This window comes from Emys orbicularis, chromosome 3 (genome assembly GCF_028017835.1).
Source record: "Emys orbicularis isolate rEmyOrb1 chromosome 3, rEmyOrb1.hap1, whole genome shotgun sequence".
NCBI lineage: Eukaryota > Metazoa > Chordata > Testudines > Emydidae > Emys > Emys orbicularis.
In genome coordinates this window covers 34,410,373-34,438,149 of record NC_088685.1, presented here as the reverse complement: position 1 = coordinate 34,438,149, position 27,777 = coordinate 34,410,373, and the positions used below count along the sequence as shown (strand labels likewise).

The window sequence follows — 27,777 nt, the reverse complement described above, 5'->3', positions numbered from 1 at the left end:
TGAAGAGGTGACATTAGTCCACCTATACGTTAGTGGAGACTCGTAATGCCAGAAGAATGTTAGACTTTCTTTAGCTCTATACAAATAGCATCTCTTTTTCCTGTCAAACATGTGGCCCATGGCTGATTTAAAATGGTAATACAAAAGTCTGCCACCTAGTGGCAGAAAATTAAAAAACAAACATGAAAATATTTAGTATATATGAATTAGTCACACCACTATACACTGGAATAAAGTTATGCAGGCTAATATATCAGGCATATGTTTGACACCAAGTTTATCATCAGAACACTTACTAACCCTATCAGGAATGTTCACATAAGTTCCTGCATCAAGTAGATCCTGCACAATTTCAGTATGCCCTTCCTTTGATGCAATCATCAACGCTGTATTTCCATCTTTATCTGTTAAATTTACATTTGGGTTCCTTTTCAGAATTTCCTTTACTGAGTCAGTGTAACCACCTTTTACTGCTACAATAAGTGCAGTCATAGAGTTCTAAAAAAAAAAGAAGAAGAAAATATTACATCCTAAATAAGGGATACAAATAATTATAATACCTGAATACTGCAAGCTATCTAAAGAAGAATGAAAGATTTCTCAGGAAAGTATCAAATACTTTCTCAAGCATTCAAATGTTAGCATAGATTTTTATTAAATGTACCATATATGGTAGTATGTACTTTATAAAGTTTAAAAATAAACAAACAGGCACTATCTCGAAGAACTTTCTAAATGTGAGCATTAAAACCTAAAGCAATTTATCATAACTTCTGAAAAAAATATGAACTGTACAATCTTTCTGCAGTATTATGAAAATAATATCAGTTCATCAGTGCACTAAATATGCCAATTTCATTTCAGAAAAATAAATTAAAACCAGTTTTTTAATTTGTTTACATATTACACAAACACCCAGAACACAAACTGTTTTTTATTGCTCACTTTGAAGTGAGAATATTACCCTCCACTGTCCCTCCTCCACCCATCTGAAGAGTTATCTAGAATGAAATGTTAATGAGATAGCAAAGTTTTCACTAGCGACTAGACTGTAATGCCCTTACATTAAGTAGTATGTTTCTTCTTGAGCAGTCTCACTGATTTCAATGGGATTATGTGAGGAGTATTTGCACTACTTTTCAGAGTGAGAATATCACAATCTAAATGTGAATGATATGAAATGTTTAAATGATAAGAAGAACGCTGAAAGGTGTTTTTTTTGGGGGGGGGGGGTGTAATTTTTTTGTTTTTGTTATTTGTAGCACCCACTTTAACCTGTATAATTAGAGCAATTTAAATATTCATTTTCATCAAAGATCCATATGTTGTGAAGCCAAACAGAATTCCTGTTTTACTAGTTTAGGGCTTGACTATTATTTCAGTACCCATACATCAACCTATAGTGTATATTGAGAGAGTACCCTACTACACTCAAATTCAACATTTCTCTTCATCAAAGCATAACATTGTATCTGAATTCAGGATGCAATTCATTTACATGAATTCTTGGGGACTGTCAGCTTATTCTATCACATTAGGCCCCAATCCTGTAAAGAGAACTGCTCAGGTGTAGGGGTTTGCCTACATGTTTCCTTTGCAAGACTAAAGATTGAGAAAGGCTGCTGCCATATGAATGTAATGTAAGTACTACGTGTTCTTATGGAATTTTTACTGAACATTTTATGCAGAGATGTCACCTTTCTAAATGAACTAACTACATTATTTTCAATTCAAATATCGAACAGTCTTCAATAAAGATTTAGAAATAGAAACAGCCTTTCAGTTATAAGACAAAATAGGCAACTAAAGCAATACGTTTTAAACATTATCTGGAAAACACGAAGAGCCACACCAACTTTTATATATGATTTATTATTCCAATAGCACCATGTGATAGGTCCTTGGCATACCAAGATTCTGCTTATCAGAGAGTTTTGAAACAGTAGTTAAATCTCTAAAAATAGCAACTGACAATCTATTAAGTTGTGACTCCTAAAACATAGCACAGATGTTCCTTTTCATTGTTGTATAAATCCAAAGAAATAAAATGTGTGCCATTGTTTCTGTAATGTATCTGTTAAACTTAAAATTCATAGTTTGAAAAATTATATAGCAATGTCACAGCTAAAAGTACGAAATCTATAGTCATAAAAAGCTCTCTGATAGTTTGATTTCTTGTATGCCTTTTTGATTATATCTTAAAAAATAACCCGCACACAGATCAAGACCAATAAATTGCATTTTCTTCATTGTCAACATTTAGCTTTGTTTTATTTTTGCACACCAGAAACGTAAATCTGTTTATGCTGGAAACAAGACATGTGGACACATCTTACCATGGAAAACAAAATTAGTTACTTACAGCCCCTTCTTGATCAACATCAGCGCCCATCTGCAGCAAGTATTTCACACATTCCAAATGACCCTTCCTAGCAGCCCAAATCAATGCTGTGGTTCCATACTATAAACAAAATCAATCACAAAACTTATTAATATGTTCTTTCAAATTGAGTTGCTGTATTTAATGTCAAGAATGGACTATTGTCCTACATCAGAGGTGGGCAAACTACAGCCTGCGGGCCACATTCGGCCCACGGGACCGTCCGGCCCGGCCCGGCCCTTGAGCTCCCGTCCGGGGAGGCTAGCCCCCGGCTCCTCCCCCGCAGTCACGCCGCCGCACGGGCAGCGCTCTGGGCAGCGGGGTTGCATGCTCCTGCCAAGCAGTGCGGCAGCATGTCTGGCTCTGGCCGGGCGGCGCGGCTGCCAGACATGCTGCTCTGAGCGGCATGGTAAGGGGGCCAGGGCCAGGGGGTTGGATAAGGGGTGGAGGATCCAGGGGGCAGTCAGGGGACAGGGAGCGGTTGGATGGGGCGGAGGTTCTGGGGGGCAGTCAGGGGACGGGGGGGTTGGATAAGCTTGGGAGTCCCCGGGGGGGGGGGCTGTCAGGGGGCAGGGGTGTGGATAAGGGTCAGAGGACACGGAACCGGGGGGCTGAATAGGCGTGGGGTCCCGGGGGGCCTGTCAAGGGGTGGGGGTGTGGATAGGGGTCAGAGCAGTCAGGGGACTGGGAGCAGGGGGGTTGGATGGGGGTGGGATCCCAGGGGTAGGGGTCCCGGGAGGGAGCGATTAGGGGACAAGGAGCGGGGGGGTTGGATGGGTCAGGGGTTCTGAGGGGGGCAGTCAGGGGGGTCAGAGGCCAGGCTGTTTGGGGAGACACACAGCCTTCCCTACCCGGCCCTCCATACAATTCTGCAACCCTAATGTGGCCCTCGGGCCAAAAAGTTGACCCATCCCTGTCCTATATTGTCTAGCACTGTGTGCTCGGCACTATAAAATACACAAAAATAAAGACAGGCCTTGCCTTCCCCAATTATTTTACAGTATAAAAAAAGATACACCCCTCATAATCATAACAGATGCATATCATAGGAGTGGAGTTTTATGGAAAAGTTTTGAGAAGACACTGGTATCTTAGCATACTGGGTTATTCCCTGGATAGGAGGCAACATGTAAAAATTCATGGAGATGAGAGCTGGAGAAGGAAATTAACAGCACAGTGATGCTAAAAATCACTGGTAGAAAGTTAGAATAGGGGAAGACAAGACCCACAATGTAAGCATGTGGAGCTATAATGTCAAGAAATTTAAACGTAAAGCAGTTCACAAGGAGTTTACCGGGGGCAGGAGGGAAACAGGGAAGTGCACAAAGTGGTGATCGATGCATTTTGGATGGATCAGGGGAAGATGTAGTGCAAGCGTCAAGGCAGTTACTGAAGATCCTACAATATGTACAAGTTAGGAGACTATGGAGGACTGGACAAGCATTCTGGATTGGTCAAAGTTTCAATAAGGTCTCAACAGTCTGCAATAGCGGTGTATTAGTTTCTGAAGGACTGTGAGGTGCAGGATTTGATTTATAAAGCCACAAGGCCCCAATCCAGCAAAGTAAACTAAGCATATGCTTTACTTTAAATCATGTGAATAGTAGACCCACTGACTTGAATGGGAATATTCTCATGCTAAAAGTTAAGTATGTGTTTAAGGCATTTGTTGGATCAGGGACTAAATGATTTCAGTCTTTCCCATTTGAGAGACCACCTCTCTCCCCATGTAATATTGCTGCTAGTGTGGTAAGCTTAGGCAATGATCTTTTAGTCCCCTGCTTTTGAAATGAGAGAGACAGCTTGTGGTAAGACTTTTTTCTTTTTTTTTTTTTTTTTTTTGAGCGATCCTTGACTAACTCAATTCCTCCTCCTATCTCCCACCCCCAAAATTTCAGAGTATGCTTCAACATGCATCTAATTTCTTAGGCATTTTATGAAGGGTTTGGTTGAAAACTACAGTTCAGGTAATAATTTAAACTGTGACTGAGAACAGTGTTTGGGTAATTTTTGTATTAATCAGTGTGTATAAGCACCAAGATTTCATGAAAGGCAGCTTTTAAATATCAAAAATAAAGATATATATTGTAGGAATTCCTGTACAGCTGTTCTTTGAAAGTTTCTTACTTAATACAAGGAATAAAATCCTATAATTAATGACTACCAGTTTCAGCTGGGGAAAGATTGTTTGAAAGATCAATCTGAGGGGTATTTTCAGACACGTGCAATTTTTTAAAAAAATATTATTTTGCTCTATGAAGAGCCATACCATCTGTTTATAGACAGAGAGACATCCAGAGCACCACAAAGGGGGTCACTTAATAGCAGCTGTTTATAAAAGGAAACTGACTAGCAATCTAGTAAGTTTTTACAGATGGAAGTGTAAAGAGCTTGTATGAGGAAAGGGTTTTATTCTTTTAACTCTAAGAGTCTCATTGAGGACTTAAACTTAACAACCCAAATTTCAAAAGTAAGCTTCCCTAATAAATAATATGTCCCTTAAGATAAGATGGAGAAGGGGATTAAAAGAATAAGCAATGTTTTGACGTTGTATTGTTATTCAAGACAATGATAAAAACAACATAGAATGTTAAAATATTAAGGTTTTTTTTTAAAAAATGACCTGCTAGTTTGCAAAATGGAAAATGAAGTGAAATGTGTGTTTCAAAACTCAGTACTTAGTAATTTACTTCCATTTTCATCCTTTGGTTAAGTGTCATCAGTCTGCATTTTCATTATCGCACCTGACCCAGGCCTTGGAACTGGAACTTATAAAATAATCCAAAGAATATTTAATTGTCCAGGAAGTAACTTTGAATTAAAAAATTAATTTGTCATCCAATTTCTCCTTCTGAATATTTCAACTAAACCTTCCAACGAAATAATATTTATTTTTAATCTTTTTTATGATCTCATCTTTATTAGGTGATCAAACTTATTTGTGAAAGCAATAAGATGGAGGTGGTATTCTCTCGCCTGGCCTATTAAGCTTATTTATTTAGTCTGAAGCGGTGTTTTCAGAAGCTATTAGCTTTGGAACAGTGATCAACTAACTGGTCAAAAAGCTAGACTTCACAAACTGAAGTTACCACATTTTAAATGCTTGCAATTTTAACTCCTTTCTCACAGGCTTCTAGATATCAGAATTATATATGTATGCAAGTGACGTTAGCACCATTTCCAAAAGCTATAGAAGCAAAAGGAGAAAAAACATGATTTAAGGTAATCAGTGTTCAGTGCAATATTTTGATATTATATTTAGTATATTACTCACTGTAAACTGTTATATACTATGAAGCAAGAAGATTTGCAAAAGATACTTGCCAAGCCGGTGGCTTGGTCTATACCACAGGGATTTAACCATGTGAGGAAAAAATGTAATTTAGGCTAATTTTTCAGAATCAGTGACAAATGTTTTAGTCAGAAAGTGTTGTATAAATTTTGAAATTCTTGCATAAATGAAATGTTTAATGAAGAAGAGAAATTCTGGATATTATATGCTAGATAATTTCCTGGACGTTTGACACTCTTTCCTGGGCTGTACAAATAATTCTGTAATAATATAAAAATGCTAAACAAAGATCATAGCTTACTTTATCAGAGCAGTTGACTTTAGCTCCATGTTGCAGTAAGAGATGTACGATATCTGAGTGGCCACGTCCTGCTGCCCAAATGATTGGATAAATGCTATATTGCTTGGATCAGATAACAATAATATAAAAACTAAGCCACGTGAAACAAAAACATATTCCTAACTCTACTTGTTTTTTATTTATACATTAATATCTATCAGAATGCCTCAGACTTCATAAAACATGAAAAACAATGCACACAAAATTATCTACTGATCATACTTCAGTAACTGTTGCCAATTAAATGGGTCAGTAGTAGACAAGTCATGTATTGTTTGGACACAGTTACTCTTAACAAGGATTTTAAAAGATCATATCCTAATATCTCACTATTTACACAGTTGTGATGACAAACACAAACTAAAAAAACACTACGTACATATAACAAATTTATATAAGCTTCAAGTTGTCTACATTTATATGACACCTTCTAATATCAATGGGAGCTAATAATGCCAACACATGCAGAAGACAGAATAGATCCCCAAAAATCAGTATCATGACTAGTCTTCTCAGGAGTATCTGTATATACGACAAAATTACAACCCAGACTATTTGTTAGTTATCAAGAAATAATTAAAACAAGAGATGTTACTACTCTTAATTGTTTATAAATGTTTATTAAATTATTAATTTTTAGAAATAAAGTACCGTATATACTCGTTCATTAGCCCGTTCGTTTATAAGCCGACCCCCCAAGACGGTTTGGTAAAAATAGCAAAATCTGTATGATCCTTTCATAAGCTGACCCTATATTTCAGGGGTTGGCAAACTTTGGCTCCTGGCCCGTTAGGGTAAGCGGCTAGCGGGCCTGGACGTTTTGTTTACCTGGAGCGTTCACAGGCACGGAGCCCCTCAGCTCCCAGTCTCCGCGGTTTGCGTTTCCCAGTCAATGGGAGCTGCAGGAAGTGGCACGCCACTTCCCGCAGCTCCCATTGGCTGGGAACCGCAGCCACAGGGAGCTGAGGGGCTCCGTGCCTGCAGAGGCTCCAGGTAAACAAAATGACAATGTATTAGATATTCAATTCAATGATTCCACAGAGTTTAAAATCATCAAATTTTGGTGTAGACTTGTTTATAAGCCGACTCCCGCTCTTCGATGCGTCACTTTTTTACCAAAAATATTCAGCTTATGAACGAGTATATACGATAATTAAAACTGAATAGAATTCTCCTTCTAATGTACATGGCTTACTATACATAGAAATTACTGTCACTATCTTAATATATTACTGATGTAAACCTTACTGAAATCTATAAAATCATCTGCTCCAATAAACAATAGTTGCTGTGATACTAAATCATAAAATTACCACTTTATTGCCATGAAATGCAGTATAAAATGTTATATAACTCATAGTTCTTTGCAAGATAATACTACTACACAATTCAGGTTTTTGAGGGATCTTTCTCCACTCAAAGATCAAACCTTACCTGCCCAGTGACGTTTGGGTTTGCTCCTTTCTCAAGAAGCAGCTCAGCTACTTTAGTACAACCTTTATATGATGCCCACATTAGGGCTGTCCACCCTCCCTGTAAAACACAATAGAGAAAAATATTAGAGAGATTTATTTAAAACCTATATTTATGCATTTTCTTTTGTTGCACACCTGTTCTTAGACTCCTGTTTATGAGCCTATCACAAGCAATAGTGACAAATGTTGCCATCTTACTAGTCTAAAAATTCAAACATGTAAAATTTTAAGTTAAACTTTTTTTGCTGCAACATATAGAACTTAGGGCGGGAAATGGGGAGGAGGAAGGAAAATGCGCTCCTAAATGATTTTACCAAACTTGCTGCACACAAAATCACAGACTTAAAAAAAAAGCACTGCGGAATTTAGTTTGAATAAGATGCTTCCATAATGGCTTTCAAATGAAGGTGGACAAACCTGCCAATGTTACAGTTGAATAAAAGTTATTGGGAAACCCATGGACAAATTTGAATTCACTGTTCTATAAAACTAAACAGACAGAGTTCAAGAGCAAGGCTTGCCACTTGTATGTGCATCGTTCCACAAAGGAAAAGCATACAGTAGCTCCTCACTTAACGTTGTGCCGGTTAATGTTGTTTCATTATTAGGTCGCTGACCTATTAGAGAACATAATAGTCCTTTAAAGTCCTGCAATGTTCCCTTATAACTTTGTTTGGCTCCCACGCTCCACCCGCCCGGTGCTCCTGCCGGGGACCGGGGGTTGGGGCATGGGAGTTTGCCCCGCTCCACCTGCCCGGCGCTCCTGCTGGGGAGCAGGGTCGGGGCACGTGGGCTTATATTATATTATATTATATTATATTATATATATTATATATCAGGGTTCGGCAACCTTTCAGAAGTGGTGTGTCGAGTCTTCCTTTATTTACTCTGATTTATGGTTTCGCGTGCCAGTAATACATTTGAACATTTTTATTAGGTCTCTTTCTATAAGTCTATAATATATAACTAAAGTATTGTTGTATGTAAAGTAAATAATGTTTTTAAAATGTTTAAGAAGCTTCATTTAAAATTAAATTAAAGTGCAGAGCCCCCCCGGACCAGTGGCCAGGACCCAGGCAGCGTGAGTGCCACTGAAAATCAGCTCACGTGCCGCCTTCGGCATACCTCAATAGGTTGCCTACCCCTGTGATATATTATACTGTGTATGTATATAATGACTTTTGTGTGGCAAAAAAAAATCCCTGGAATCTACCACCCACCCCCCCATACACCCATTTACATTAATTCTTATGGGGAAATTGGATTCGGTTAATATCATTTCGCTTAAAGTTGCATTTTTCAAGAACACAACTAGGAGGTTAAGTGAGGAGTTACTGTAAATGGTTTTATCCCTACCCAGAGCAACTGTATTAACATTTATTTTACTGAAGAAAAATACTTTCTGTTGTTGCTGTTCTCTTTAGCTACCCCCCCCCCCCCAGCAAAATCAAATCCCCAGAATCCTAAGAATTTCAAGAGTTGGACTTTGCAATTTAATGAGATTAATTATCCCTAACATATGCCACATAAGGAGACTACCCTATCAGTTATACATGCAACTGCCCCGATAATCAAGCCCCGAAACTATACTGAACTTGCTGGAGGGATTTAAATTTATCCTTTAGGATGCATCCTCCACCCAGCTGACAAAATCAACCATCAGAGTGTTTGTTACTTTGCCCCTCCCTAGTTTATATTTGCAAAGATTAAATATAATTAACTTTATGTTTTTAAATAAAATTGTTAAAACTTTCAAGATCTGAGATTCCTCCAGCATGAAAGTAAGTCCCGAGCATAATACAGTTTACATTTCACAGACAGTTACAGTATTTTAGTTTAAATTCTAGAAGAAATTCTAATGTACAGAAAAAGAAAACCACCCTAGAAATGTACGTTCTTTTCTACCATTAGACAAACATTTTAAAGCAGAACTTCTTTACATTTTAAAGCACTCAACAAACAATAGAAGATCTTCATTCAATTTTTTTCGCATAGTTGGAAAATCAACTCCATACACACCCCTACGTCAATATAACGCTGTCCTCAGGGGCCAAAAAAATCTTACCACGTTATAGGTGAAACCACGTTATATTGAACTTGCTTTGATCCACCGGAGTGTGCAGCCCCGCCCCCCCGGAGCACTGCTTTCCACGTTATATCCGAATTCGTGTTATATCGGGTCACGTTATATCGAGGTAGCGGTGTATGTCCCTATTAGCATAACTATTCCATTTTAAAACTAGAAAAAAGATCATACCATATCCCGGTGCTCCAAATTTACATTACAGTTAAGTAGCTCTGCTACAATGTCTACATAACCTTCTTTAGCTGCCGAAATAAGAGCTGTCCAGTTATCCTACAGTAAGAAAAAAGTTGAAAGATGTAGGTTTTTTTAAAATTCAATTAGTGATATTTACAGAGGACACAATATGAAGGTTTTACATACCAAGTTACTAGTCTCAGCGTACAGTGGTTCCCTTAGAGCTATCAAGTATAGTTTTTTTAGTATAAAGTACAAATTCATGTTTATAATGTGCTTGATTTATTCAACTAATGACAGTATACACCCACTGTGAAATTGTGGGTATGTGTTACATTAAATCTCACATTATATTGATTTCCTAACTGTGAAGTCTGTTTTTTCAAATGAAAGCCTTCATCATACTGACTAATAAGCCAAGAGGATAAAGATGGCTTAAACTCAAATCTTATCAATAATTACTATAACTAACAAAATTAACAACCAGCATGCTCAGATTCCCCCATCACAAGTTTATAGGTCTGAGGTTTTCCATGACCAAAGCATGGGAATAACTCTCTTCTGTGTAATTTAAAAATCTATGGTTCTTTTTCCATCTTCATTCTCTTACCTCAATGCAGCCTTCAATGCTAAAACATTTCAGCTTCCTAGAAGCTGCATACATAGGTCTAAGGAGCTTTCATTCTCATGAGCAGCGGGGAAGGAGAATCCACACAACTCTATCTTCCATTCACCTCTCCTTTGTCTAGAACTTGAAAACATCCTTGACCCTGAACTCACTCCTCCCATATTTATATTTGTAAAATCTTCCTGTCACCAACCCCACAACACTATGTATAAAACTTCCCCTGCTCCACACCTCTGATGCAATATTAATATTTCCATTCATCTTTCACCTTAACTATTGCTACTCATCTCTATTGCATCCCAAACTCTAACTAGAAGCAGTATTCTGCATAGCTTCTAACAGGTTTAAAGCAGCTTAATGACATCACTCCTATCAATAAACCTAACTGGCTCCCTATTCATTTCAGGATTCAGTCCTCCTCTAGCCTGCCTGTTTCTTTTGCTACTCCTCCCATGCAAACTTGCTACGGCTGTTGTAAGAGCTCTCTCCACTGTTGCTCCTCCCATATTGAATAAGCTGCCTTTTATCTCTCTATTTCATCCATTCTCCATCTTTTTTCAAAACTCAGCTAAGAACATCTTCCTCATCTGTGCCTTGTGATTTCTTTCCCCTCTGCTATTATGTAACTCTGTAATTGATTCTTTACTGTAGCTTTGTAAAAAAATCGGGATGCAGCATGAAAGACACTTCATAAAATAAAGCTGTACTGTATTCCCAAATACACAAACTTTCATGGTGGCATCAGTTTAAATATGGAAATGACAGGACGCAGCTGCTTTGTAATGCTTCATGACCAATAGCTATACACTGCTGTTCTGTGCTGCTACCAAGAAGGGACCAGCACCTACCTAGTCAAGAGTGCTTCCTTGTGGATCAGTTACAGTGGCAAAGTGTTAACTATTTTACCATTATAATTGATCCAAACTCAGCCGCAGAGGTGCTTCACTTAACAGACCTGAAGCGGAACTACATGATATTTTAGAGCCAGACACATTAGTGCTAGTTAAGGAACCATCTTGGAAAAAGAAAATGACACTAATACTTACTGCATCTTCCAGGTTGCAGTTAGCTCCTTTCCTGAGCAATTCTTGGACAATTTCTAAATTGCCTTGCTCAGCAGCCAACATCAATGGAGTCTGACCATTCTGTAATCAAATGATAGTTACAATTAAACTACTTAGACAAGTTGATACATCTCTAAAATCCCATAGTTATATACACCACCAGTGAAGTACCATCATCTATAAAGGAATTTCAGGTACTGTTCACATAATTTATGCTTTGATTTAGTAGATGAGAAACACTGATAAAATGTAACATTCAAACAACATGCAAAAAAATTCAGTGAAAAAAGAAATGGCAACACAATATTAAATCTTTCCATATAGTAGTCCATATAGTAACAGTGGTTTCAAATATTTAAAGAGTGGCTTTTAGAAAATAATTGCAATACACTAAAAGCATAACAGTCCACAACTCATTTGTCCACCTAACACATCTGGAGATCCAGAGTTTTTTCTTCCTTACTCACAGCTTGAAGAAGCTTGGCCAAACAGTTAGAAAGACCATAGTCCAACCAACGAATTGGTATCTGCAGAGCACCAAAAGTCCATACTGAAATTTCTTTTGGAAGTCCAGAGAACATAGTTCAGTTACACGTTTATTATTTTCTGAACACAGACAATACGCTTGTCATTGTACCAGACAACCGAGCAACATAGAGTCTATTAATCTTATCCTGCAAGGTACTAGGCAGTCTCATCTCACTGAAACAAATAAGACTGGAGAGTGTTTAGCATCTTGCAGAATCAAGCCTTCAGGGATGATAAAAGAAATCTGATACAAAGCTGATTCCCTTCTGTGGAGATACTTTTCTCCAAGAGGCATCTCTCCCAGCTGGAGGAGCAAAAGAACTATCTCAGATGACATTGCTTGCTGCTAGACACCATCTTTCGCAGCCTCTCTCAATCCATAAGTCACGTTAGCTATGAGTCCATACAAGGGCTGTCCTGTATGATGTTTTCTCCACCATCCATTATGGCAGCATAGAAGATAATTTCTGATTGTGAGGAAGAATAGACTTTGGGGGAAGGGGAGAGAAAATCTGATATACTCAAGGTTATGGTGAGTTTACAAATAAGAGAATTTGTCTGAAAGTGCCTACAGCTGGCCAGTGTGAGACAATGGATTTCTCCCTACCCTCCTCCCACCCTGCTCCATCTTCAAGCTTGAAGTTACCCTACATCTGAATGGATCATTGCTTCCCTTAAAGATGCAAAGAACAGCGTCCAAATTCCCTCAGCTTTAGTTGCACTGAATGCCTGCCTATAACAGCCATGTCATTGTAAGAAGTACATCAGTAACTTTCCTGAAAACTTTCCAACAAAAACCTGTAGGAGAACACTTCAACCTCCCTGGCCACACAATAGCAGATGTAAAGGTAGCCATCTTACAGCAAAAAAACTTCAGGAACAGACTCCAAAGAGAAACTGCTGAGCTCCAGTTCATTTGCAAATTTGACACCATCAGATCAGGATTAAACAAAGACTGTGAATGGCTATCCAACTACAGAAGCAGTTTCTCCTCCCTTGGTGTTCACACCTCAACTGCTAGCAGAGCACCTCACCCTCCCTGATTGAACTAACCTCGTTATCTCCATACTGATTTATACCTGCCTCTGGAAATTTCCATTACTTGCATCTGAAGAAGTGAGGTTCTTACCCACGAAAGCTTATGCTCCCAATACTTCTGTTAGTCTTAAAGGTGCCACAGGACCCTCTGTTGCTTTTTCCTGAAAATGTAAACTACTAACAAGCTGAATCACCTTATCTGATTACAGTGGCGTTAGTTAAGGTTACTAATCGCTTGCTGCTGACTGCTTAATTATGGAATATATTTTATTAGTCCTTTATTCGGCTTTTGGTACAATGAACGATGGAAATGGATTGACTCATCCAGGAGAGATTTCTGCTGTAGCAGGCATTTTCCTTAAATTAGTTTTAATGGGATTTTTCCAGATAGTATCATTATGAACAATTATCACGGTAATACATTTTGCACTATGGGGCATATCTTACAGTGTAATAAATTGTAAGTTCTTCTGAGACAAAAACGTGACTGTATATCTGTAAAATGCCAAGTAAGTGTATGCTGCTACCTTAAAGTCTTTCAATAATAAAACTTATTTTTAGGGCTGTTGATTAATCGCAGTTAACTCACGCAATTAACTCCAAAAAATTAATCGTGATTAAAAAAATTAATCGTGATTAATCGCAGTTTAGTTGCACTGTTAAACAATAGAATACCAATTGAAATTTATTAAATATTTTGGATTTTTTTCTACATTTAAAATATATTGATTTCAATTACAACACAGTATACAAAGTTGACAGTGCTCACTTTATATTATTTTTTATTACAAATATTTGCACTGTAAAAATGATAAACAAGACAGTATTTTTTATACAAGACGTAGTGCATTCTCTTTATTTTGAAACTACAACTTACAAATGTAGATTTTTTTTTGTTACATAACTGAACTCAAAAAACAAAACAATGTAAAACTTTAGAGCCTACAAATCCACTCAGTCCTATTTGTTGTTCAGCCACACTAAGAGACACAAGTTTGTTTACATTTACAGGTGATAATGCTGCCTACTTCTTATGTCACCAGACAGTGAGAACACGCATTCACATGGCACTTTTCTAGCTGGCATTGCAAGGTATTTATGTGTCAGATATGCTAAACATTCGTATGTCCCTTCATGCTTCGGCCACCATTCCAGACAACATGCTTCTATGCTGATGATGCTTGTTGTTAATTAAATTAGTGACTGAACTCCTTGGCGGAGAATTGTATGTCTCCTGCTCTGTTTTACCCGCATTCTGCCATATATTTCATGTTATAGCAGTCTCGGATGATGATCCAGCACATGTTGCTCTTTTTAAGAACACTTTCACTGCAGATTTGACAAAACGCAAAGAAGGTACCAATGTGAGATTTCTAAAGATAGCTACAGCACTCAAACCAAGGTTTAAGAATCTGAAGTGCCTTCCAAAATCTGAGAGGGTCACGGTGGGGAGCATGCTTCCAAAAGTCTTAAAAGACCAACACTCTGATGCAGCAACTACAGAACCTGAACCACCAAAAAATCAACCTTCTGCAAGTGGCATCTGACTCAGATGATGAAAATGAACATGCGTCGGTCCACACTGATTTGGATCGTTATCACGCAGAACCTGTCATCAGCATGGATGCATGTCCTCTGGAATGGTGGTTGAAGCATGAAGGGACATATAAATCTTTAGCACATCTAACACTAAATATCTTGCAACACCGGCTACAACAGTGCCATGCGAACGCATGTTCTCACTTTCAGGTGACACCGTAAAAAGAGGGCAGCATTATCTCCTGCAAATGTAAACAAACTTGTTAGTCCTACTGCTTGTTCAGCCAATTGCTCAGACAGAGTGGATTTGTAGGCTCTAAAAAGTTTTACATTGATTTGTTTTTTAATGCAGTTTTTTTTTGTACATAATTCTATGTTTTTAAGTTCAACTTTCATGATAAAGAGATTGCACTACAGTACTTGTATCAGGTGAATTGAAAATACTATTTCTTTTGGGTTTTTTACAGTGCAAATATTTGTAATAAAAAATAAATATAATGTGAGCAGTGTACACTTTGTATTCTGTGTTATAATTGAAATCAATATATTTGGAAATGTAGAAAACATCCCAAAATATTTAAATAAAAGGTATTCTATTATTGTTTAACAGCGCAATTAATCGTGACTAATGTTTTTAATTGCACGATTAATCACGATTAATTTTTGTAATCGCTTGATACCCCTACTTATTTTTTTATATTAACTTTGCTTTTTGCTCTGAAAGCTTTTTAAACAATGTGATGCAATATTTAGGCTTGGACATTACCATACATGAATAAAATGTTGATAAATCAGTAACTGAAGGGAGATATTTCAGTACAGAATTGTATCTGAGCTAATGGAAGCCAGATACAATAATTGTATAAATGTTACTTTAGGACACATTCTTGCATGTCTATACTAGTGCATCTACACAGCATTTTGGGAGCTGGGAGCAAGCCTTCCAACCCAGGTTGATAGACTGGGACCAACATGGCTCACGATAGTGCTCTAAAAATGGTTAGTGCTCACCTTGCACCCTAGGCTTCAGAGCCCATGCCCTAGTCTCAGCCACAACTCCAAAATGCTGCCTATATAGCCATTTTAAGAGCATTAGTGCTAACTCTGCTAGCCCCAGTCTGTTGACCTGGGCTGAGAAGCTCGTTCCCGCTCGCTCCAAAATGCTGCATAGACACCCTATGTAGCTTTCAGGAGTATTTTAATTCTCTATCTTATTACTATAACAGAAAAAAATGGGAAAAAGTGTAACATTTTCTCTCACAGTACTACGAGGCCTTACTGAGATACAATTATAGTGGATTATGAATTTGCCAAAACTTAGTAAAAACACAGTTGTGTGAAAATATCATATCCATGGTATTTGGTTGGTGTCTTCCCTAGAAGACTCCAAAATTAAAAAAAAAAAAAAAAACAGGTATAAGTTAGGAGTTCCCCAATTCAGTTAATGGAATTACACTATCACAAAACTGGTTTAAAAAGAGAATCAGACCTAAGGAAAGCTAAGGCCAGATGAAGGACAGTTTGAAGTTCTGTCCTTGCTGTGAAAATTCACTCAAAATAGGGTATAAAATAAAATATACAAAACAAAACAAAACAAAACAAAAAAAAAGACAGTTTGTGAAATCCATGCTTTTAATGTAAAATGAAAAAGATTCAAAGAAAGAAATTACGCTTAACACTAGCCATCGCCTTTTCTCAGAAGTTCCAATACCTTGTAACAATCAATTAGTCAAATCATGTTTCTGAACTCTTAATAAAGTGACATAAAGGTACAAAACCAAAAGTATCACAGTAGCACAAAATGTACAAAACTCCAAGGAAAAATTATTTTTGTAAGCATCCACTGGACTGCAAAGACACACTGGCACACCAGCAAAGTGCTAAAGGGCCATTACCTATTTAATCAGTTATTCACAAGCGGGGGGAAGAGGGGTTATAAACAAAGCATTTACAATGCACCTGAAGAATAGTTTGGAACTCACATACACAATGGAACTACCTGCCTCCCTCCCAGCAAGGATTTTTCCAGAACAAAGGGTTGGAGTATAAGAAGAGGGGGAAATTGTCCCTAGCCTCCTCTCTCCATCTCTCTTCTCATGACAGCAACAACTCTCAAAGAACTGAACAAAGGGAGGAATGGTTCCATGCTGAAAAGGGACAAAGCTAGCAAAATGTATGGCAGTTCCTGGTGAGACAAACCTTTTAAACCTATTAGCCTTGGTAAAGTTTAATAATTAGCTTGTGTGTTTATCTTTTTATTTCTTTCGTAACCAATACTGACTTATATGCATCCATACTTGTAATCACTTAAAATTTCTCTCTCTAGTTAATAAACTTGCTTTATTGTTTTATCTAAAACAGTGTGTTTGATTGAAGTGTTTGGGAAACCTCTACTTGAGATAACAAAGGCTGGTGCATAATCATTCCCATTGTTGGAATGACGGACGACGTATGAGCTTACACTGTCCAGGAGGGTACTGAACAGTGTAAGGGCTTGTCTACACTGGCAATTTACAGCACTGAAACCTTCTTGCTCAGGGGTGTGAAAAAACATCCCCCTGAGCCCAGCAAGTTTCAGCGCTGTAAGGCACCAGTGTAAACAGTGCTCCCAGCGCTGGTAGCTATGCCTCTTGTGGAGATGGGTTTTTTTTAAGAGCGCTGGGAGAGCTCTCTCCCAGTGCTCTGCCGTGACTACACAAGCCACATTAAAGCACTAGCATTGCCAGTGTAGACTAGCCCTAAGACACACATTTCTGGGTGCAAGGCAGTAGCGTAGCTGGGGGGAGGGGGGGAGCGGGGCAGTGGCCGCTCCCCCACCGAGCACAAGTGGCGCCTTTTTAATTTTACTCACCCGGGTGCGGGGGGAAAAAAAGGCGCCACCCGCTGCGGCGCTTTTACTGACGGGGCGGCGCTCCGGGTCTTCGGCGGCAGGCCCTTCACTAGCTCCGGGTGTCTTCGGCGGCACTGAAGCTTCATCGCCGAAATGCTGCTGAAGACCACGGTGCGAGTGAAGGTCCCACCGCCGAGGTGCCGCCGAAGACCCGGAGCGCCACCCCGTCAGTAAAAGCGCCGCAGCGGTGTTCCCTCCACCTGGTTACGCCACTGGTGCAAGGCTGGAAATATGCAGGCGTCACCCTACGTATTATTCATGGATGGCTGGGAGAGCGTTCATGTATTCAGCTGGATGTGACTTTTCATGCTGGTGGCTGTGAGTGAGCAGAGCCTGGAGTGGTTTGCTGTTCACCAGCTAAGTAGTGTAAAAGGCATTCCAGGCTGGAGAGCTAAGGGAACACAGCAGTCCGGGCTGCACTCCGGGGAACGTCACACAACCATTAGTTTCTTTGTGCATCAATTCCCCATAAGTAAAATGAGGATAATGTTATTTTCCTACCTCACAGGGGTGTTGTGAGGAGAAATATACTGAAAGATTGTGAGGCAGTCAGATACTACATCAATGGAGGCCATCTAAATACCTAAGATAGATAGGCCACAATATGGCTGTTATGTTTCTTACCTCAGTGAGCACAACAGAATGGAAATAAGAGCTGAGAGTATGACTCAAGGACAAGGAAAGGACCACAAGAAATTTATGGATAGGAATTTATCATATTAAATATCCAGTGTGATGTCGCATCAGTTATTCATCCTGCAATTAACATGTAACAATATTCAAGAAATCTTTGAAAAAACTCATCTTACCTCATTTCTTTCATCCACATCTTTGCACTTCTCAAGAAGTGCTTTTAGAGCAGGAACATTTTCCTCTTCTACGTAGGTCACAAGACTCTGAGTCATGAGACTTGCCATTTTTAGATAGTACTTCAAGTACTTCTATAACAGTATATACCTGTATTTAAAAAAAAAAGTAAGTATTAGTAAAGAAGCATTCAGATTTAATTTGATTACAGAAACCAAACTGCGGGTTGCACATAAGTATCTGCCACTCTCAGCAATAAAACATTTCTGTGACTAACAACACTAACTCGACATTTCAATGAAGACCGAGTTGCTAAATCTTTTGCAATTCTTTGAAAATTCAAGGGTTTACCCTATTCTTAGCATTGTGCAGGAAAAACAGGTTCTGAAGGAAACAGACAATATTCTTTCACACTTTATATATGTACAGTATATGACTGTACTATGGATCACCCAAATGTCCTCGTCTCCCTAAAAGGTATTACCTGTATTGCATATTTCTTAGTATATAGGACCTCAATTGCAGCACCGTTGGCCACAAACTATATACCAAACTCCAATTATTTCAGTTAGTTTTAAGAGTTCTGCCCCTAATAAATGCATAGATTCCAAGGTCAGAAGGGACCACTGTCATCCTCCAGTCTCACCTCCTCTATAACACAGGAGATAGACCTTCCCTGAAATAATTCGTAGTGCATATCTTTTAGAAAAATATCCAATGTTGATTTAAAAATGGTCAGTGATGGAAAATCCACCATGACCCTTGGCAAATTATTCCAATGGTCAATTATTCTCACCATCAAAAATTTATGACTTATTTCCACCCTGTATTTGTCTAGCTTCAACTTCCAGCAATTGGACTGTGTTATACCTATCTCTAATAGACTGAAGAGCCCATTATTAAATAGTTGTTCCTTTGCAGATACTTATAAACTGTAATCAAGTCATCCCTTAATCTTCTCTATGTTCATAGAATCATAGGACTAGAAGGGACCTCAAGAGATCACCTCCATCTTGGTGCACATAACAAAATTCATGCCGCACATGGGTGGGAAAAATTAGAGGGAACACTGACTATGACCCCCAGATCCCTTTCCGCAGTACTCCTTCCTAGGCAGTCATTTCCCATTTTGTATGTGTGCAACTGATTGTTCTTTCCTAAGTGGAGTACTTTGCATTTGTCCTTGTTGAATTTCATCCTATTTACTTCAGACCATTTCTCCAGTTTGTCCAGATCATTTTGAATTTTAATACTATCCTCCAAAGCACTTGCAATCCCTCCCAGCTTGGTATAAAGTTTGCGGACTGTAAGTGTACTCTCTATGCCATTATCTAAATTATTGATGAAGATATTGAACAGAACCGGACCTAGAACCGATCCCTGTGGGACCCCACTTGTTATGCCCTTCCAACATGACTGTGAGCCACTGATAACTACTCTCTGGGAATGATTTTCCAACCAGTTATGCACCCATCTTATAGTAGCTCCATACGTTGTATTTCCCTAGTTTGTTTATGAGGAGGTCATGCGAGACAGTATCAAATGCCTTACTAAAGTCAAGATATCTACCGCTTTCCCTCCATGACTTTTCAAAGATAATCGCTAATGGCTCAGATATCTCCTCAGTCAGCTCCTTGATTCTAAGTATTCTAGGATGCATTTCATCAGGCCCTGGTGACTTGAAGACATCTAACTTGTTTAAGGAACAGAGGGTCCTGTGGCACCTTTAAGACTAACAGAAGTATTGGGAGCATAAGCTTTCGTGGGTAAGAACCTCACTTCTTCAGATGCAAGTCTCTTGAAGCATGAAGGGACATATAAATCTTTAGCACATCTAGCACCATAGACCACCGGTTAAAATCTACTGCCATAAGCCAATGTTGATTTGCATGAATTACATTACCCTCCTTTTATTCTTTATTAATCGAGTTCCATATCAGCCACTCCGTTACCTTGCCTGGGACCAATGTCAGGCTGACAGCCCAGCAATTACCTGGGTCATCCCATTTACCCTTTTTAAAAACTGGCACAACATTAATAGGGGCCTATGAAATCTGCATTAATGAGAACACAGAACAAATCACAGAATCAAAACATTAATGTGGAATCCTGATCTCTCTGGCACTAGGACCACAGTGGCAGGCAGGCAGGGCGGGTTCCACAGCTGAGTTATGTGCAGCTGCACTTAAGAGAGTCAAGCTTCTCTGGATCACAGCCTCTTGCTCTGCTGTGCAGAGCTAGGGAGGATAGGGAGCTGATGTCAGGGTGTCCCCCGCCTGTGTACCTGGTCTCCACTGAGCTGGGGTGGGGAGATAGGGGAGTGCCTGTCTGTGCACCAACCTCAGGCTCAGGAATAGTTGCAGCTGTCTGAACAAGCGTTCAGGCTGGTGAGTGCTCTGCTTAACAAGAAAGCATGCGAACACACTCCCACCCCCACACACACACATGCACACTCCCTCCTCCACCCCACACACAGGTCAGTGGACTTCCTGTGTTACTGTTCAACAATGTCAGTTTGGTCATATTACCAAGTGAGCACAACAGAATGGAAATAAGAGCTGAGAGTATGACTCAAGGACAAGGAAAGGACCACAAGAAATGTATGGATAGGAATTTATCATATTAAATATCCAGTGTGATGTTGCATCAGTTATTCATCCTGCAATTAACATGTAACAATATTCTACTTTAAAAAGTGATTTAAAATGTGTTACTTTTACCATATACTTATATTGTATATCTGTTTAAAATTGTAGGATTTTTTTTTAATAAAATCAGTTTTTTCCACTGCAATCCAATTCTGAACACTTTTATTCATTTATAGTAAGGCTACTTAATTGTTAATGTATCAAACAGTTTTGATTTAAAAAAATAACATAAAAACTGAATTTTTTTTTTTTATGGAAAAAAATGATATCAGAAAATAAATCCAAAAATCCACAATAATAAAAGGGATTTCATAGGGCCCTACATTAGCTTTCTTTCCAGTCTTCTGGAACTTCTCCAGTGCTCCAAGACTTATTGAAATCAACATTAATGGTTCAATGAACATCTCAGCCAGCTCTTTTAAAATTCTTGGATGAAAGTTATCTGGATCTGCTGATATGAAAATGTTTAATTTTAGTAGCTTCTCTTTAACATCCTCCAGAGATACTAGTGGAATGGAAAGAAAGTCTCACTATACGGTGAAGATAACAATCTCACCTGTTTGTCCCCAAAAATAGAACAGAAATATTAAAATGCTTCTGCCTTACTGTTTACAACTATACCATTTCCACCTACTAATGGATCAATAACATACATCTCCTCACAGCTAAAATGTAACCCTTCATGTCCTTAATGAGGACAGGTAGACATATCATCCCGATCCTGCTTGGCTGCTGTGCTGATAACATCCAGTAATTATGGCAACGCAAATCAATGCTACCTGCCCTACACTGATTCTGTCTTACCTCATTAATTAGGTTAGTGCCAACTCTTGGCATCTTCACCCTTGCATGCTGCACATGCAATGTACATAACAGATAACAGCAATTCCTCAATGACAGAAAGTCATGTGATATCCAGAAGGGTATAATTTCCTGTAGTCAGCACGGACACCAAAAACTTTACCCAGGCAACCCAGCATCTAATGAAGCACAGCAAATTTTCTACTCAAATATCTCTACACAATCACAGAAAAGACAGAACGATCTCAAAGCTTCATGGATTCATTTTGTGCTGCTGTCCTCATCCACAAGAATGAGGATGATCTTGTGATTCGGGCAGTGGACTAGGAAAAGATCTGGGTTCTATTTACAGCTCTTCCATAGGCTGCATGACTTTAGGCTAGCTACTTAATCTCTCTATATCTCAATTCTCCATCTGAAAGTCATGATTTAATGACATTATGAAAGGCCATTTAGGATAAATACAAAATTAAAGAATTAGAATTAGCTTGAGTTTGGTTAAGGAAATGTGTGTTGTAAAGAAAGACCCTGACTAGCAAGTACAAGGAAGGCCTTGAAAAAAATGAGTTATAAAGCCAGAAGGAATGAAGTAGGGAAGATGTCTGGTTAAAAGAATAACTAATGAGATATGGGGAATTTCTAAAAAGAAGGCTTCATTCTGACCAATGGGGTGACGACAGATGGTTTTAAATAAGAAAACAAGAATGTCTTAAAAGGAGCCAACATGCACCTTCCTACACCACATGCCAGTGTTATCTTAAAAGTAAAGCCTATGTGAAACCAGATCTGACAAAAATAAATAAATAAATAAATAAATAAATAAATAAATAAATAAATAAGGTGTTGATCAGCAGAAGAGAGAACGAGAAAAGACCTTAGGGAGAAAGGAGGTTGTAAATGTTATCTAAATTAAAACTGGAAATAAAGACGGGGGAAATTGTCTCAAATTGGTTTGTTAGCTAAAGTGGTAATTGGCTATGCCATTTGTTTGTTAAAGGGTATAACTATTGTTATGAATTTGTGGGTTCTTTGTCAGCTCCTACCTCATCATGCTGGAGCACACCAGGATGAGACAGTTTTCCTAAGTCTGGCTAATTTATGAGTCTACTGATCACATGCTTATGAATACTTTGTGAGTGTATTGGATGTAGTGACTGCTTATTTTTAGGCTGTTTGGCATGTTTGGAGCAATTATATAAAGCACTATTTGGTCTTTAGACTTAATAAAGGAATTTATAGTTAAACTGGTGTCTGGTGGTCACCCATATTAATATTACAAATTTATATTATTAATAACTCCAACAGAAATTATTTAAAAATTACAATCAGTTCCAGAGAAACAGGACAATTAGTATATAAGCATCCACTATTATAATAATGGGCCCCATTGTGCTAGGCTCTGTATACGCATGAAAGTAGATAGTTTCTGCCCCAAAGCATGTACAATCTAAATAGACATATCAGACACAGGATACGTGAAAGGAGTATAACATACAAGCACAGTGAACAATGTGATGATGGCAAATATCCTGTTAGTTTCATTTGTGGAGGTAGTGTGCTGGGGCAGTGGTTCTCAACCAGGTGTCTGGGGCCCCCTGTGGGGCCGCCAAGCAGGGCCAGCATTAGACTCATTGGAGCCTAGGGTAGAAAGCCAAAGCCCCAGCACATGGGACTGAAGCCCAGGGCCCTGAGCCCTGCCCCCTGGGCTGAAGCCAAAGCTTGAGCCATGTAGCTTCACGGGGACCCATGTGGCATGGAGCCCCAGGCAATTGCCCTGCTTGCTACCCCCAATGCTTGCCTTGGCATTTATATGCAGAAAACCAGTTATTGTGGTACAGGTAGGCTGTGGAGTTGTTATAGCATGTTGCAGGGGGATGGGGGGGGGGGCAGAAAGAAAAAGGTTGAGAACCTCTGTGTTGGCGATAGTTAGGAAAGCTTAAGCTAAAATGAAAGAAAAGTGAAGGTAATGAGCACGTCAGGGCAGGGGAGAAGAGAAGGGCAAGAGGGGTAGGTGTGGAGTGAGGCTGAAATTAAGAAACTGTTAGAGAAGGGGCAGGTGGGAGTTGGAGCAAACAGTTAATCAGCACAGGGCAGAGTAAGTCTGGTCAAAACTTCAAAAATTTCTCTGAGATCAGTTTATGGGAGTCCCCCCTTTAGCTGCTCCTATCAGCTAGTTTATGGCTGGCTTCGGCCTGCAGTTTCTTTCCTCAAGGCCAGATAACAGGTTGGTTCCTAGTGCCTGGGAAAGGACCATCTCCTCTGCACAGTTCTGGGTATGGATTGTGTTGGGGTAGCCCTGGTTGGGGCCCATTTTCCCCCCTCCCTTTTCCCAGTGCAATAGTCCCTGCTTCAGCCATTTCTGCAGTGATTCCTACCAGCTTTTGTCACTTTGTTGCCATGAGGGCCCAGCAGTCCAGGAGAAAAGCAGGAACGTGAGTTTTTTCCATCCCATAAGAAACTATGCATGAGTAGTCATCTGCCACAATGTATCACAAAGAGGAACAAAACAGACATTCTAAAGTTCACATCCTGAGCATGCTATGATGTGGCCAATATACAAAGGGGGTTTGATACCCCCTCCAAACAAAAACAAACAAAAGGCATCAACAGAATTAGGGCTTGTCTACACTGGCACTTTACAGCGCTGCAACTTTATCGCTCAGGAGTGTGAAAAAACACACCCGAGCCATAGGCGCCGACTCCGTGGGTGCTCCGGGGCTAGAGAACCCATGGGGAAAAAATAGCGGGTGCTCCACACCCACCGGCAGCCAAGCTCCCCCTACCCCCTCCTCACATCCTCCTCCTCCGTGCGCACCACATCTCTGCTCTTTCCCCTCCCTCCCAGCGCTTCCCGCCTGCCATGGAGGTGTTGTTGTTTTTTAAGAGCGCTGGTGCCGCGACTACACAAGCCATGTTAAAGCGCTGCCGCGGTGTAGACTAGCCCTAAGTAAAACATTACTTCCATCCACCGTTTTTAGCACTAGAGCTCCAATTCACAAGGTACTTAATTCCATGCCAAATGGAATATTCACATGCTTAAAGTTAAACAAGGGTTAAGAATCTTGCTGTATCAGGGCCTAATAGCCCAATAAGGAAAAGACTTTGCCACAGTAACATTTATTCAACCATTGCGACAATAGGCACTGCAAACACAAAACTTCTCAGTTTCAGTTAATATTAAACTTTTAAAATGTAGATATATTTACATGTACATATTTTTATTCTGGCATTTTCTTGAAAACATTCCACAAGAGAAACAAATATTTCTATACCAAAAAAGGTGCAATAAATAAAATTTATTAGCAGAAAATGTTTCCAGAATAAATTACACTACGTATTTGTGGTCAACATTTTATCAGCAAATTCTCAGTTAGCAATTCTACAGGGAGTCTGAGGGAAAACAGTATTCAGCATGCCTCCCTACTGAAATCAAGATTCTTCCCTTAATGTCACTGACTTCCATATTTCAAAAGTGCAAAGACAGTCCTGTTGCACTGTAGATAAGTGCACAGCCTTGTAAATTATTCAACTGGTGGACATTCTGATTTAATGTAGATTTTTATCCCTCAGATATCAATTAAACCAGGAAATAGCAAAATAACTGACATTGCAGTCCTCAGGGAAAAAATATCAACAGTGGCTTAAACAAATCTGTTATGTTAGATGCACTTTGAAGTTTTACTTTTTGAAATGCTAAGCACCATGAAATAAACCATTTCTTAACAGCACAGTAAAACTGTTATTTAGGGCTCCCACATGTCACTGACATAAAATAATTACCTCCTTAAAATTAAGACTCTCTCCTTTTAGGAATAAAATCCTGAAAGTAAAATAAAGCCTAATTTCTAAATTGTTCTTCCTCCTTGTTTAGCCATTTTTTCTTATAAGTTCTTTGAGACCGGCGATCAATCAGCGTCTGTACAGTAAACTATTGCAATGGAGCAGTGATCCTCCTGATTGGGGACTCTATGAAGCAAAGATGGAGGCACCCAGTTGCAACTCCATAAATTAGGATTGCATTCTAAATTGGGCTCAAAATGCGACAAATTCCTGTTAGCACTTGTCATAACTATAAAGGGAAGGGTAACAGCTCTCCTGTGTACAGTACTATAAAATCCCTCCTGGCCAGAGACTCCAAAATCCTTTTACCTGTAAAGGGTTAAGAAGCTCAGGTAACCTGGCTGACACCTGACCCAAAGGTCCAATAAGGGGACAAGATACTTTCAAATCTTGGGGGGGGGGGAGAAGGCTTTTGTTTGTGCTCTTTGTTTTGGGGGTTGTTCGCTCTTGGGACTGAGAGGGACCAGACATCAATCCAGGTTCTCCACATCTTTCTGAACAAGTCTCTCATATTTCAAACTTGTAAGTAAACAGCCAGGCAAGGCGTGTTAGTTTACCTTTGTTTTCTCAACTTGTAAATGTAACTTTTACTAGAGTGTTTATCTCTGTTTGCTGTACTTTGAACCTAAGGCTAGAGGGGGGTCCTCTGAGCTCTTTAAGTTTGATTACCCTGTAAAGTTATTTTCCATCCTGATTTTACAGAGATGATTTTTACCTTTTTCTTTAATTAAAAGCCTTCTTTTTAAGAACCTGATTGATTTTTCCTTGTTTTTAGATCCAAGGGGGTTGGATCTTGATCCACCAGGAGTTGGTGGGTGGAAGGAGGGGGGATGGTTAATTTCTCCTTGTTTTAAGCTCCAAGGGGTTTGGATCTGTATTCACCAGGGAATTGGTGAAGAGTTTCTCAAGGCTTCCCAGGGAAGGGAATTAGCTTTGGGAATGGTGGCAGCGGACCAGATCTAAGCTGGTAGTTAAGCTTAGAAGTTTTCATGCAGGCCCCCACATTTGTACCCTAAAGTTCAGAGTGGGAAAGCAGCCTTGACAGCGCTAAAAGCCGGAGGTCAAACAGTGTGGAATTTCACACAGGGGTAGTTTTTATGCTCTTTGAATTTTGTGTAGTTTTATTTTGGTTTCTTTTGTAAATTTTGAATAGGGAAATCAGGTGGATAAAATTCAAGTTTTGTTAATACAAAAATAATTTATTTAAATCAAAAATGTTTATTTTTCTTTTTTAAAATAAACCTACTTCATGTTAAATTTGAAATTATGACAACCTATGTTAAGGCCTAATCTTACTATTCAAGCAGTTAATCTGTGCTGTCAACGTTTTATAGAAAGTCAAACCACTTAACTCGTGGAGAGTTTGTTGAAGTACCAAATTACTTTTGACTTCAGTAGCTTCTTTTGCAGGTACAGAGAAAATATTTTGAAATCATTTCAGTTGATTCAACTAGTTCATTCAAAGTTGAGAAACCAAATGGGAGCTGAAAAAGCAAGAAAGCTTGTTTTCCTCTTCCAGTCTATGAACAATAATTAGGTGAGTGGATGAGCTCGATTAGTTCTAAAATCTTGAAGAACATGATGACCAGAAACAGTTAATCCATTCAATTAGACACAGTAAGTACAGATAATACTTCCTTTGTGTAATAAAATACTTTTAAATGTAAAATAGGTTTTGATAAACTTTTTCTTATGCATCCAGCATATTTAATGTAGTTTTATTTAATACAAAAATTAAAATGCTCTTTGTGCATTTTTTATTTAAATTCCAATATCCATCCAAATGCAGCTTGACACAAATCACAAGTAAAAAACAGATCACTCTAAGTAAACAAGATGTGTTGTCCATCATTTTCTAACATAATAAAAATTGTAAAAAATGAATTAAGAGTCTGAAAAAAGTATGTTAAGCTGTATAACTGCTTATATAAATGTATATAGATATGGTACATTCTCCTGATTAGCAAAACGTACCACCAAATTTTACCAGTGAGAATGATCCTTTCTTAAGGAAAATAATTAAAAAGTACAAATGCAAAACAAGATTAAAATCAATTATTTAAATGAAGGTTTCCTGTTTACCAATTCAAATCAATCCACCAGTATTTGAAACTGGGCTCTGGCAGAAATTTGTCCATAGCAGTACTACTTTTCATTGTTGACTGACATTTTAAAGAAACATATAGTCTGTCTATACAAAAATTGTTAGAAAGGTGGATCCTGATATGGTATAAAGGGTAATTTGTT

At 38.8% G+C, this 27,777-nt stretch overlaps 1 protein-coding gene across 9 annotated transcripts in view; it reads right to left on the bottom strand.

Moving 5' to 3' along the window:
- KIDINS220 (kinase D interacting substrate 220) overlaps positions 1-18,351 on the bottom strand; it is a 151,760-nt gene extending 133,409 nt beyond the window's left edge. For 6 of the 9 annotated variants that reach the window (XM_065400827.1, XM_065400821.1, XM_065400822.1 and 3 more), the window contains exons 1-7: positions 18,244-18,351; positions 11,422-11,520; positions 9,745-9,843; positions 7,447-7,545; positions 5,974-6,075; positions 2,363-2,461; positions 301-498 (exon numbers count right to left, since the gene is read on the bottom strand). In XM_065400827.1, coding sequence (XP_065256899.1) covers positions 301-498; positions 2,363-2,461; positions 5,974-6,075; positions 7,447-7,545; positions 9,745-9,843; positions 11,422-11,520; positions 18,244-18,351 — 804 coding nt within the window. Of the gene's footprint in view, positions 1-300; positions 499-2,362; positions 2,462-5,973; positions 6,076-7,441; positions 7,546-9,744; positions 9,844-11,421; positions 11,521-18,243 lie in introns of all 9 variants that reach the window. The other 3 variants (XM_065400824.1, XM_065400828.1, XM_065400830.1) reach the window with 1 other exon arrangement.
- Between the last annotated feature and the right edge of the window lie 9,426 nt (positions 18,352-27,777).